Source organism: Vombatus ursinus, unplaced genomic scaffold (genome assembly GCF_900497805.2).
Source record: "Vombatus ursinus unplaced genomic scaffold, bare-nosed wombat genome assembly UNPS02014863.1, whole genome shotgun sequence".
Classification (NCBI taxonomy): domain Eukaryota; kingdom Metazoa; phylum Chordata; class Mammalia; order Diprotodontia; family Vombatidae; genus Vombatus; species Vombatus ursinus.
The window spans coordinates 32386196-32399640 of record NW_020954641.1 but is presented as its reverse complement, the minus strand read 5'-3'; the positions used below and the strand labels follow the sequence as shown (position 1 = coordinate 32399640).

Here is a 13445-nt window from a genome sequence, read left to right as displayed (position 1 = left end):
TCATTTTACAGATGAGAAAACCCCTTCATTTAACAGATGTTTCTTCCACTGTAAAATTTTGAGGTTGGGCAGACACTTGCTATAAGCTATGCCACCCCAGGCAAGTCATTTTATAGTGGAAGAAACAAAGGCCTAGAAAGAGGAAGTGACTGACACAAAAAATTAATGACAGAATTAGAACTAGAATCAGCATAAAATCAGCATCAGTGGCAAAACTACCACTAGAATCCAAGTTGCTCTGATTCCTGTGCCAGCCATCTCTCCAATGATCTCCCTGCCTCAAGTCTCTCTCCATTCCAGGTCATCTTCCACTCAGCTACCAGTGATCTTTCTAAAGTGAAGGTCTGACCATGCCCCCTGTTCATCAAACTCTAGTAGCTTCCTATTTCCTGCAAAATAAAGTATAAAATCCTGCTCGGCATTCAAAGCCCTTCATAATCTGGATCTTTCCTGGCTTCCCAGGGTGTTTTTACACCTTACATCCTGCCCCTCCCCTGAGATCCAGTGACACTGGCCTCCATCTTGTTCCTGCCACACATCACTCTAAGTATTGTCACTGGGATGCTCTCTCTCCTCATCACCACCACCTCCCATTCCCTGATTTCCTTCAAATCCCAACTAAAATCTCACCTCTCTAGGAAGCCTTTCCTGATTCCCCCTTAATGCTAGTACATTCCCTTGGAGATAACTCCCAATTTATCCCCTATGTATCATATTTGTGAATAGTTGTTTGCATGTTGTCGCCCCATTAGACTGAGCTCCTTGAGGGCAGGGGCTGAATTTTGCCATTCTTTGTATTCCCCAGCATTTAGCACAATGCCTGGCACACAGTAGGTGTTTTAACAGAGGTCTGTCAACTGACGCTTGGTCACCCCCTTTCCACAAAGGGAGGAAGGTAAGGGAAAATTAGCTCACAATCAGGGTGCACAAATAGAAGTCTATTCAATAGGAGGAAGGACGGGATGCTCTTATCATAGGCTCAGAGCACTTATAAAAACCCTTTGAAGAGTAATGATCTAATAGTGGATTGTCAGGCAGAGACTGCTGGTGGATGGAAGGATACATAAAGCCATACAATCTGTAGTTTGAACTAACAGCTCCTTTCAGGGCACACAACTGGAGCGGACAGTAGTACGATAAGTTTCATTACTACCCACAAGACCCCAGAACCAAGACACTCCAATTACCCTTTCCCAGCCTACTTCCCCAACTGCACATGCGCGTTTTGTACATCGCATGCCCTCACACAAACCTAAGATTACAGGGGTTCCTAAGAACTTGATGGTTCTAAGTGACGTAACCACAAAAGGAGGGAGTAGGCGGGGCAGCAGGAAACAGTTGTCTCTCTGGTCACGTGATAGGGGTGAGTCGCTTTGGCACCTCCCATTTCAAGATGGCGTCGCTGCTGCAATCGGAGCGGGTTCTGTACCTGGTCCAAGGAGAGAAAAAGGTTCGGGCTCCGCTGTCTCAGCTATACTTCTGCCGCTACTGCAGCGAACTGAGGTCGCTGGAATGTGTCTCACACGAGGTAACTGGGCGCCATTTCTGGGGTTAATCTCTGTTTCCCATTGTGGGCCAAGGGAACTCTGACAGTTCAAGGCGGGATAATCATTTATCTTCGTTCCTTATTGGCCAACAGTCTTGTCATTCTGAATGGGGATGGCTTGGGTGGGGCCGGCTGACCGTGCTGAATTTGTAGCGCCCTTTGATTGGCTGAAGCTCTTGGTCTAGCGAGGCCACCATTTGCAGCGGGTGCCGTGCGTATCCCGACGCAGCTTGTGATTGGGTGAAGTGGCTGTCAGTTGAAGATAGGGGCTGGGTTCCGGTTTTGTGGAGAGGCGTGGTCCTAGAATGAAGGGCCGTGGATTTTGCTTCTACCCCTGGAACCTGCTAGGGGCTTGTAACTCTTGAATTCCTGCATTTCCCTTCACTCCTCCGCCGGGACTGCTTTCTTCTGAGGAGAAGTCTCTAGGCTCGCCTTGTCCATAATACCCCTAGTCCCACCCGATAAACACACTCTGTCTGTCAGCCTTGGCCTAGGTCCAGGGCTGCAGGGCAGGAAGATGAGTCGGGGTGCGTGTGTCAGCTTTCTTTACTGTGAGGCTGACGTATTCAGAGTACAGTGCTGGCGAGGGCAGTTTTTGGGGTGGGAAGGAGCAAAAAAAGAATACAAGATTACCACATTCAGTTTAATTCCAAAGGTATATCCGAGTTCTAGCTAGATTCTCAGCACTCGAGAGTTGGAGTGAGTTTGGACGATGAGGGAGTCCAGAAGATGGATTACGATCCAATCTAATCCAACAAGCTTTGATTGATTTATAGCCTACGATGTGTAAGTCACTGTGCTAGGCAGGATATAAAGATTTAAATTAATTAAAATTAAAAATTAATCCCTGCCCTCAAGCAGTATTTGAGAAGGCTTGATGAAGGAGGTAGGATTTCCATTTAACAAACATTTATGAAATAACTACTATGTGCAGGACACTGCTAGGTGCTGGAGAGCCAACACACACACACTCACACACACACACACACCCCTTGCACTGAAGGTGCTGTTATTCTTTTGGGTGTTTTCACTTAAAAAGTAGTAAATACAAACGTATGCAAAATAATTGCGAGAGAGAAATAGTGCTAATAATGGGGGGGGGGGGGTAGATCAGGATTAGCAAAGGCCTTCTGTATGATGTGGCCCCAGCTGTACTTTAAAGGAAATTGGTGATTTTTCAAGGTGGAGGTGAAGATGAGATGCCAAGTTTTGGGAAGTGTAAGTAGACTAGTTTGGCTAGAATGAAAATTGTATGAAGGAGAGTAACATGACCTAAGTATGGAAAAGCAGAATGGGGCCAGATTGTGCTGGGCTTGAAATGCCAAGCAAAGTAGTTTTTATTTTATTTTAGCAGCAATAGGTAGCCACTTAAGATTCTGAGCAGAAGAATGACATGTTCAGGCTCATACTTCAGGAAGATTATTATTTGTGAAATAGCAAGTATATGCTAAACTTGAGGAACCACATCTATAAAGACAGAGGCAAAAGACAGAATTGTGTGTACATGGATCAGTTCAACTGGAAGAGAGATTTCAAGAAGAGGAGTAATATGAAATAAGACAGTAAAAGTAGGTGGAAGCCAGGCTATGAGAAGCTTTATATTTCAGGTTGAGATTTTGTTTGTCATAGAAGCAATAGGGAGACACTGAAGATTTTTGAGCAGAGAGTAACATTTTTGTTTAGGAATTTGATTTTGTCGGCATTTGGAGAATAGATTAGAGACAGGAGAGACTGAGAAGGTAGGGACATCAATTAGGAGGCTATTGCAATAGTTCATAGGAGAAATAATGAGGGCCTGAACTAGTGTTGAGGATGAGAAAGATTTGAATGGATGGAATGAAGAAAGCTATTTGCCATTTAAGAGGAAGTGACAGGATGTACCCAAATAACAGCACCTACCATAGAAACCTCGAACTAAGTATTATATCTTAATCCCCTGGTTTTCAAAAAATGGGAAGAAGGTGGATTTTGCAAACCATAGTACTTAATAAATGCTCTTCATTAATTCATTCATTTAATGAGCTTGATTATTGATGTCATTCTAAAATGGATTTTTAAATGGATCTTTTGTGAGTACCTAGGAAATGAACTAGTACTCTCTAGGAGTCAGCATAGATTTACTCAATCCAAATTGAGCCATACTGCTTCTGCAGAATTATCAGTTTTCCTTCCTCCGAGGTTACCAGTGATTGTGGACCCTCTTTTAAGTTTTTGATACTGTTGACCACTCCTCCTTGATGCTTTCTCCTCCCTAGTCTTCTGTGACACAGCCCTTACCTGTTTATCCTCCTACTTGCTTGAGTATTACTTCTTGAACTACTTAGCTAGATCACCTACGTCCTGCTCCCTAAATGGGACCCTCTAAAGGCTATGTTCTATGCTCCTATCTCTCTATATATTCGTAGTAATCCTGTTACCTCCCATACATTCAAGTTTCATTCCTATACAAATGATTCTCAAATCTATCCATCTCTAATCTTTGCTTAGCTCCAGATTTTATTGTCTGTTACGTATATATACCTTTATTTGGATGTTCTCTAGGCATCTTAAACTCAATAAATCCAAAACAAAATTTACCTTTCACCCTAAACCCATCCTTCTTCCTGACTTCTTTACTTCTGCTGAGAGTCCCACTATCCTTCTAGTCACACCAGGTTCACAACCTTGAAGTTATTCTTGACTCTTTCCTTTCCCTCATTCCCCATATCTGTTCAATTGCCAAGTTTAAGCAATTCTAGTAAAATCAACAAGCATTTATTTATTAAATGCCTATTATGTGCCAGGTACTGTGCTAAGCTCTGAGGATACAAATAACACACATACACACACACACACACTCACATACTCCTTGCTCTCAAGAAGCCCACAGTCTAATAGGAGAGACAGCATGCAAAGGACTGTGATATATACAGAATAAACTGGAGATAATCAAGAGGGAAGTGCTAGCATTAAGGAGAATTAGGAAAGTCTTGTTGAAAGTGAGATTTTTAACTAGGACCTGAAAGAAGGCAGTTCTACCACCAAAACATCACTTGCATCCATCTCCTTTCCAATCAGTCTGTTGTTAGCTGCCTAGTTCAGGCCCTCATCATCTCTCATCTCGCCTGTTGCAAAGGCTAGTCATTGGTTTCTCTGCTTCTAACCCTTCATCTCACCAATACATCTTATGCACAAATAATTATCTTACTGAAGTATAAGCCTAACCATGTCATTCTTCTGCTCAAGAATCTTAAATGAAATAAAAACTCCTTTGCTTGGCATTTCAAACCCATCACAATCTGGCCCCATCCTGCTTTTCCATACTTAGTTCATGTTGCTCTCCTTCACGCAATTTTCGTTGTAGCCATACTAGTCAACTTACACTTCCCAAAACTTGGCATCTCATCTTCTGCCTCTTAACTTTTGGGCAGGTTGTCTCCCAACCCTGAAATGGATTCCCAACTCACCTCCAGTTCTTAGAATCACTAGCGTTAATCAAGGCTTAGTTCAGATGTCATCTACTGTTATCTTTCCTTATACCTCCCCAACCCTCCCCCCAAGTTGTTACTGTTCTCTCCTATCTCAGAGTATTTTTTGTTTTAGTGAGGCAGTCAAGGTTACGTGACTTGCCCAAGGTCACACAGGTAGTACGTGTCAGGTGTTTGGTCTGAGGCCTGATTTGAACTCAGGTCCTCCTGACTTCAGGGCCGGTGCTCTATCCACTGCTCCACCTAGGTGTACCATCAGAGTGTTTTGTATTTATGTATTATGTATATGTAAGTCCTGTTCCCTCCCTCCCCACCCCCTAGAATGTAAGCTGCTTAAGGGCAGGAACTATAGTTTTTTTCTTTTGCTTTGTCTTAACTCTAGTACCTAGTACCTTGCTCCTCTCTTTGGCTTATGAAGCCTTCTATAACCTGGCTACTTCCTACCATTGCAATCATCTTTAACCCTAACCTACTCCTTCTTACCCTCTTTTACTCTGCAATCCAGTGACACTTCTTGCAGTTCCTCGTCCACAGTACTTCCATCTCCCAACTCTGAACAATCCAAAGCATTTTCGCTAGCTATTCTTCTTGTCTTTAACTCTCTCCTTTGCCTTCTTTGCCTCCTAACTTACCCAACTTCCTTCAAATGTCAGCTTAAGTCCCACCTTCTGCAAGAAGTCCTTTCCAGTCCCCCTTAATTCTCATACCTTCTCTCTGTTGATTATTTCCAATTTATCCTGTCTGTATCTTGTTTATATATATATAATCATTTCCATGTTGTCTCCCCCATCTGACTGTGAATTTCTGGGTGCAAAGACTTTTGCCTTTCTTTTTACCTCCAGTGTTTACTTAGCCCAGTGCTTACCAGGGATGAGGAACCTCCACCTGGAAGCCACATGTGGCCTACTAGGTCTTTGGGTGCAGCCTTTTGACTGAGTCCAAGTTTTATAGAACAAATCCTTTTATTAAGGGGATTTGTTCTGTGAAGTTTGGATTCAGTCAAAAGGCCACACTTGAGGACCTAGAGGGCCACATGTGGCTTCCACGCTGCAGGTTCCCCACCCCTGGCTTAGACTGACTGGATAAATTCTAGGTAATTGGAGTCGCTTGAGGCAACTAGAAGTAATGTGACTTGCCTGGAGTCATTCAGTTAGTGTTAGCTGCCAGATTTGAACCAAGATATTGCTGAATCCAAGTGAGGCCCCTGATCCTATGTAGATGCTTAATATTGAATTGAACTGAATTTTGGCCACCATATTAAAATTTAGGAAGAAATTGACAAACTAGATATTATGTCCAGAGAAAGGCAAGGAGGGTCGTAACAAGACTTAAATTTATACCATACATATAAGGATGTTTAGCTTGAGGAAAAGAAAATTTAGTGAGAAAACATAGCAGCTGTATTAAAATATTTGAGGTGCTGTCATATCAAGGAAATGTTGTATTTATTCTGCTTGACCCCAGAAGGCAGAACCAAGGCCAGTGGGTGAAAAATCACAGAGATTTTGTCTGAACATTAAGGAAAGCTTTCTATTGGGTAAGGCTATTTTTCTGTAATGGACTAGACTACTTTGTCAAGTAGTCAGTTCCCTTACTTAGAGATATTCAAGCAAAGGCCAAACCTTCAGTTGTCGTGGATGTTATACTAGAAAGATTACTACATTAGGTAGGAAGGTGAACCAAATGAACTCTCAGGTCTTTCCAGCTAAAGTTGATTATTGCTTCTAGAAATGCTGAGGTTTTCAGGCTAATAGTAGTGACTAGAAATTGATAAGCCTTGTCCAAAAAGGATACTTCTGACTAGAGGAATTAGATGAATAAGGAGGCAGTGAGTGACAAAATATGGCATTAAGGTGGCTTACTAGATCTGTTTCCCTAAAATAGTGTGGTTGGTAAGCTTTCTTTATTGGTATAGTACTTTCCACATAGGTACTCAGCACATAGTTATTGAATTGAATCATGTAACAAACAAGTATCTATTAAATAGGTATGTTATGTGACTGGTATTGTACAGATATCATGATGTATGAACATGTGCATATTACCCGACACCTAACACTTCTAGTGTATTCTGCATCATGGTAATATTTATATTAATCCCCTACCTAACCTCTAGTGACTTTTAGTCCATGTGTGGGAGGAGCCTATCCGAGATAAGACTCTAACTCCAGTACTCTCTTAGTTCAAGTTCAACATTCAGATGATATGAGGTATTTTCATGTCGTGGAACATTTAATGCAAAGAGCTTTTCTTTGCTTTAACACAGCAAGGATGTGCAACAAGGATACAGCGGCACTTAAGTTTCTCTAGATGTTGGCTTCACCCCACTCCCCTACTTCACTCTTGTCATGCAGTCCACTGAGTTCAAAGGGACAATGGCTGGGACTTTTTATGCCCTTAAATGACCAGAAAGCTGCATTTGACTTGGGCGAGCCAATCAAGGTGGGGAGAGAGCAGCATTATCTTTTTTTTTTTAAGTTATTTTTATTACATAATAAGAGAAATAATCCATAGAAAATAGTGTACTAAAAGAACATCTACTTCCTCTAATATTCTGAGATCAGTGTCAGTTTCCTGTCCTGCTTTCTCTTTCTTTCATCGTTTTATTAGCTACTGCTAGTATTCATTTTATTTTAGCTTCATACACTTATTAAAAAATGGTTTGGACAAAAATATCAGAAAAAAAACAAATGGACACATTCACTGGATTTTTTTTTCCTTTGATGTTCAATTCAATCCAACAAGCATGGAGTAGGCAACTACTACGTGGTCAGCATTGGGCTAGGGGATAAAAAGAACCAAATGAAACAGCCCCCACTGGAAAGGAGCAGCATTATCTTTTAGATAAAACCTCCCTATGTTTTGGGTAAGAGGAAGGAAACTTAGGGGAATCCTGGTCTTGTCACAGGCCTCTCAAACTGGACCTAGAAGCTCTTTGAGAATCGTTAAAGTTGTTCACTAAATTTTCAAAGGCACATTTGGGCTTGATATCAGGAAAAACTTGTTAACAGTTAGAACTATCCTCAAATAGAATGGATTGCTTTGGAGTAAATTTCCCGTTATTGAAGCTCTTCAAGCTCACATCTTTCCCCAAAGAGTGGTATGAAAAGATAAAGCACATAAAAATGTGAGCTATTGGGGCAGCTAGGTGGCACAGTGGATAGAGCACCAGCCCTGGAATCAGGAGGACCTGAGTTCAAATCCAGTCTCAGACCAGACATTTGACACTTACTAGCTGTGTGACCCTGAACAAGTCACTTAACCCCAATTGCCTCACAAAAAAGAAAAAAAACCAAATAAATAAATAAATAAAAATGTGAGCTATTATTGTTAATCTCAGGGAAGGAAATTCAGAGGCTACCAAATCCACTTGAACAAGAGTCCTCTTCTCTACAAGGTAACTGACAAGTAGTCAGTCATATAGCCTCTGCTTGTAGAGCTCCAAGAATTTTATGAAGTAAGTGCTATTGTTATTCTCATTTTGTGGATGAGGAAACTGAAGGTGAGAGAGATTAAATGACCACTTACCAGGCTTACTGTACTGGGGATTCTTTTTCAGATATGGGTTGGATTAGATGGACAATGGGGTCCCTTCCAACTCTGAAATTCTGTGATCTTGGTGTTTACCTATATATTTGAGTGTACAAGATGAATATCCATGAAATAATTATAGAACAAATTATGTCAAACTGTCATATTGCCTGCAAATGCAATAGAAATTCACAAGAGGAGAGGTCACTCCATTAGTAAGCATTTATTAAGCACCTACTAATGTGCCCGGTACTGTGCTAAGCACTGGGAATAAAGAAAGGCAAAAGATAGTCCCTGTCCTTGAGGAGCTTACAATCTAATTAATGGGGGAGACAACTTAAAAATATGTACAAACAACCTATATACAGGATAAATTAGAAATAATTTACAGAGGGAAGACACTAGAATTAAGAGGGATTGGGAAAGGCTTCCTGTACACATATAGGTGTATACAAAATATATGCAAAGTAAGTACAAGGTGATTGGAGAAAGGAGGGGAGAAGTTCTTATGGAGGAGGTAGCTTTTAAGCTGAGCTTTGAAGGAAGCCAGGGATTCTAAGGGAGAGGAGAGGAGGGAGTTCGTTCTAGGCATGGGAACAATCTGTGCAAAACCACAGAGACTGGAGGAGGAAATGGCATGTGTGAGGAATAAAAAGTTCGATTTGGCTGGATTGTAGAATACATGAAGGGAGATAATGTATAATGACACTGGAAAGATAGGTTGGAACTAGATTTTGAAGGACCTTGAATGCCAAAAAAGGAATTTATATTTTATCTTAGAGGTTATGGGAAGCCACTGGAGTGTATTGAGCAAGAAAGTAACATAGATCTATGCTTTAGAAATATCCCTTTGGCAGCTGTGTGGAGGATAAATTGAAGGACAGATAGACCAGTTAGGATACTATCACAATAGTCCAGGTGAGCAAGACAGAGGGCTTGAACTAAGATGATGACCATGTCAGTGGAGAGAAGGGAATATAAGCTTGTCTGTGTGTATGGATTTTCCCCCTGCTACAGTAGATTGTATGAGATCTGTTAAGAGTAGGGACTGTCCTATTTATCTTGTACTATATCTTTCCCCAGCACCTAGCACAATGCATTTTCATATGGTAGGTATTAAGTAAATATTTATTGTATACCATTTCTTGAAAATCAAACCTTGGACCCAAAGTATTTGAGTCTCTGAGCTGGTAGCTTCACTTTCTATTCATGATGCTCTTAATATCTTGTTGAAGAAGAACATATTAATTACTCTTTTGGCATGGATAAACGACTATAAATAATATAAAATGTGTTTCTCTGCCTTTGTTAATGTTTTTTTCTGGTTTGCTTTAGGTGGACTCACATTATTGTCCCAGTTGCCTGGAGAACATGCCGTCAGCTGAAGCCAAGCTTAAAAAAAATAGGTAAAAGCTGTTTCATTTTATCTTATTCAATCATTTTCATTGATGATAAAGAAACACTAGCTTAATTATGCTCTTGCCTCTTCTGTTCCCCTCCACCTGCCTTATCTTCTACCGCCAGGTCAGCAGCCCATGACTGGGCTTCTTCCAGTGCCAAGTTGCTCTATCACCTGGTGCTTTTGGATAAATCTCGTCAGAAACTATCAGAAACACACTTTGTTCTTATTCATTCAAGTTCAATTTTTGCTCTTAATGTGAAAAGGAAGTTCATGATGCCAGAAAAAGCTGTTCAGTTCAGGTGGCAGCAGTTACCTGAAGGGATTGTCTTTAGTCCAGCTCTGACTCAGACTCTACTCTAGAGCAGGAGGGACAAAGCATGGGGTAGGGGCTGCTTTCCACTTTGCCCCACGCTTGGACCAGGAAGTGCCCTGATTAGGTATGCTCAATTTCTTCTTGGAGCGTTTCTAGAGAATTCTTTGAAACATCTCTCTGGACCATTCATGTGATCCTGGTCTCAGGCAAGTTGGGATCAGTGTCCTGTGGCAACATACTGGTTCTGTCTGATGCTCTCTCCTGTTCAGCAACTCCACCTTGAATATGCCAGAAGAAAGGGAATGGAACTTAAATGTAGACCCTGGAAGAATCAGAAGTCTTTTTTGGTTCTTTCTATGTTTTCTGAAACCAGTGTGGAGTAGGTGTCGCTGTAAATATTTTTATGAGACGACATTCTAAGAATAAGTTCTAACAGGTCTGTGATACTGTCCTGGTAGACATATAAATCCACAAGCACTAGAGAATTTGAAATTCATTTTCAATTCATGTCGTGATTTTTTTAAGTTCATAATGAAAAAAATTAAAAATAAAATTTTATTTTAGAGTAGGGATATGAAATGTGTAACATTGCATCAGTGAATGTTCAGGTTCCTTTATAGTAGGAACTGTAGAGATTATGATCTGAGCCAGGTAAGTGTTCATAACAATCAGTTATGATTCAAGTGTTATCTCAGGATCACAGTGAACATTTTTAGTAGCATTCTTAAAAGAAAAGTTGGGAGCTGTTGTCTTTCCTGGAAATAGCTTAACTCATTTCTTCTCTCACCTTCATCCATTGCATCAGAATTATGGTTGATTACAGAAACGATACTGGACTGCTAATACTTTATTCATCCTGATGATTGAAACCTTAGATGCCATGAATGTACACTATTAGGTGAAATTATTAACATGTTTTGTTAAGGCAGTGACTACAATAAATATACTCTAAACTAAAACATCAGTTTATCCATTTGGTCACTAAATTATTTAATTTTTATTTAACTCCTAGACTTACTGAATTTTAGAGTTGAAATAGATCTTAAAGATTTCCTAGCCTAAGTTTTTAGATGAAGAAATCAAAGCCATCTATAGTCATATGAAAAAAGTGCTTCAAATCACTATTGACTAAAGAAATGCAAATTAAAACAACTCTAAAGTACCACATCATATTTATCAGATTGGCTAGTATGATAGAAAAGGAAAATAATAAATGTTGGAGGAGATGTGGGAAAATTGGGATACTAGTGCACTGTTGGTGGAATTGTGACCTGATCCAACCATTCTGGAGAGCAATTTGAAACTATGCCCAAAGGGTAATCAAACCAGGTCTCAATCCCAAAGATAAAAATAAAGGGAGATAAGGCCTATTTGTACAAAAATATTTATAGCAACTCTTTTTGTGGTGGCAAAGAATTGGAAATTGAAGGGATGCCCATCAATTGGGGAATGGCTGAATAAGTTGTGTTACACAATTGTGATGGAATACTAATATGCTGTAAGAAATGATGAGCAGGTAGATTTCAGAAAAACCTGGAAAGACTTATCTGAACTTATGCAAAGTGAAGTGAACAAAACCAGGAGAACATTGTTTACAGTAACCGTATGATGATCAAGTGTGAATGATCTAGCCCTTCTCAGCAATACAAAGATCCAAGACAATTCCAAAGGACTCATGATGAAAAATGCTATTCATCTCTAGAGAAAGAACTAATGGAGTCTGAAAGTAGATTGAAGCATGCTACCTGACCTGCATGGGAGACTGCACATAGTGCAGTGTGGCTGAACATGGAGTGTGTGGTACTGGGTAGGATGAGGAACAGCTGGAAAGATGAGGTGGAATAAGATTGTGGAGGGCCCTTGAATCACTCTTGATATTTCCCTAACTGTGTATGTTCTCCGGGCTGTACTAGGCCACTTTTCTCTCTACACTCTCTTGGTGACTTCATCAGCTTTCATGGGTTCAATTATCACCTCTATGCAGATGACTCAATAAATCTATGTATCTGGCCCCAGTTTCTCTCCAGAGCTTCAGTCTTGAATCACCTGCTTGCCTATTAGACATTGGAAACTAGATATCCTAGATATACATCCAAAACAACCTATTATTTTTCCCTGCAAATCCAGCAAACTACTATTTGTGTCAAAGGCACTACCATTCTTTCCATCTTTCAGGTTTGTAACCTTAGTATTATAATCAGATTCTCTTTCTGTATATCTGATTGGTTGTCAAATCCTGCCATATCTGCCTCCACAACATCTCTCACATCTGACACCTTCTGTCTACTCATATTGCCACCACCTTAGTTGAGGCCCTTATTACCTCTCACTCAACTATTGAAATGACTTTCTAATTGGTCCCCCTGCCTCAAGTCTCTCCCTGCTGTAATCTATCTTACACACAGCTGACAGTGATTTTCCTTAAATGCAGATCTAAGCATATCACTCCCCTACTCAGTTAACTCCAATGGTATCCTATTGCTTCTAGGATAAAATATATACTCCTCTCTTTAGCTTTTAAAACCCTGCACAGTCTGGCCCCAACCTTTCTGTCTAGCCTCATTATACTTTCCTCTCCCTCCTGTATTATAGTCCAACCAAACTGGCCTTTTCTCTGTTCTTCAAACATGGCACTGTATCTCCCACCTCCATGATTTTTTACATGGTCTCTCCCCCATGCCTGTAATACACTTCCTTCTCATATCCATTTTATAAAATCCATCATTTCCTTCAAAATGCAACTTAATCATCACCTCCTACAGGATGCCTTTCCTTTTACCCCCAAATGCTAGTGGCCTCTATCCCTAACTACCTTGTGTTTATTTTATATATACTAATACATGTGTACATCATCTTCCACCATTAGAGTGTAGCTATTTGAGAGTAAAGATTGTTTCTTTTTTTTTTCTATTTATATCCCAGGGCCTAGTACAATACATGAGACACAGTTGGTGCTTAATACATTTTTGATTGATTAATTCCTCCACAGTATCCTTTTATAATGTCTTGTTTCTCCTTTGGTACCATGAACATACAGTTCTTTTCCTAGCAAAATTTCTCAGAGTTCTCAAGTTATTTTTTTAACCTCTTATCTCACTCTTCCAGTGTGACATCCCTTTTAACCTTTATGAAAATGTAGGACAGTTAGTTGGAGGCAAACTCCAATCATTTTGTTGTATTCTGTCT

At 40.3% G+C, this 13445-nt stretch overlaps 1 protein-coding gene across 1 annotated transcript in view; it reads left to right on the top strand.

Annotated features, from left to right (window-relative positions):
- Positions 1-1381: 1381 nt before the first annotated feature.
- Positions 1382-13445, top strand: part of DCTN4 (dynactin subunit 4) — a 36788-nt gene continuing 24724 nt past the window's right edge. The window contains exons 1-2 of the mRNA XM_027841995.1: positions 1382-1528; positions 9880-9950. Coding sequence (XP_027697796.1) covers positions 1394-1528; positions 9880-9950 — 206 coding nt within the window. The 5' untranslated portion in view covers positions 1382-1393. The remainder of the gene's footprint in view (positions 1529-9879; positions 9951-13445) is intronic.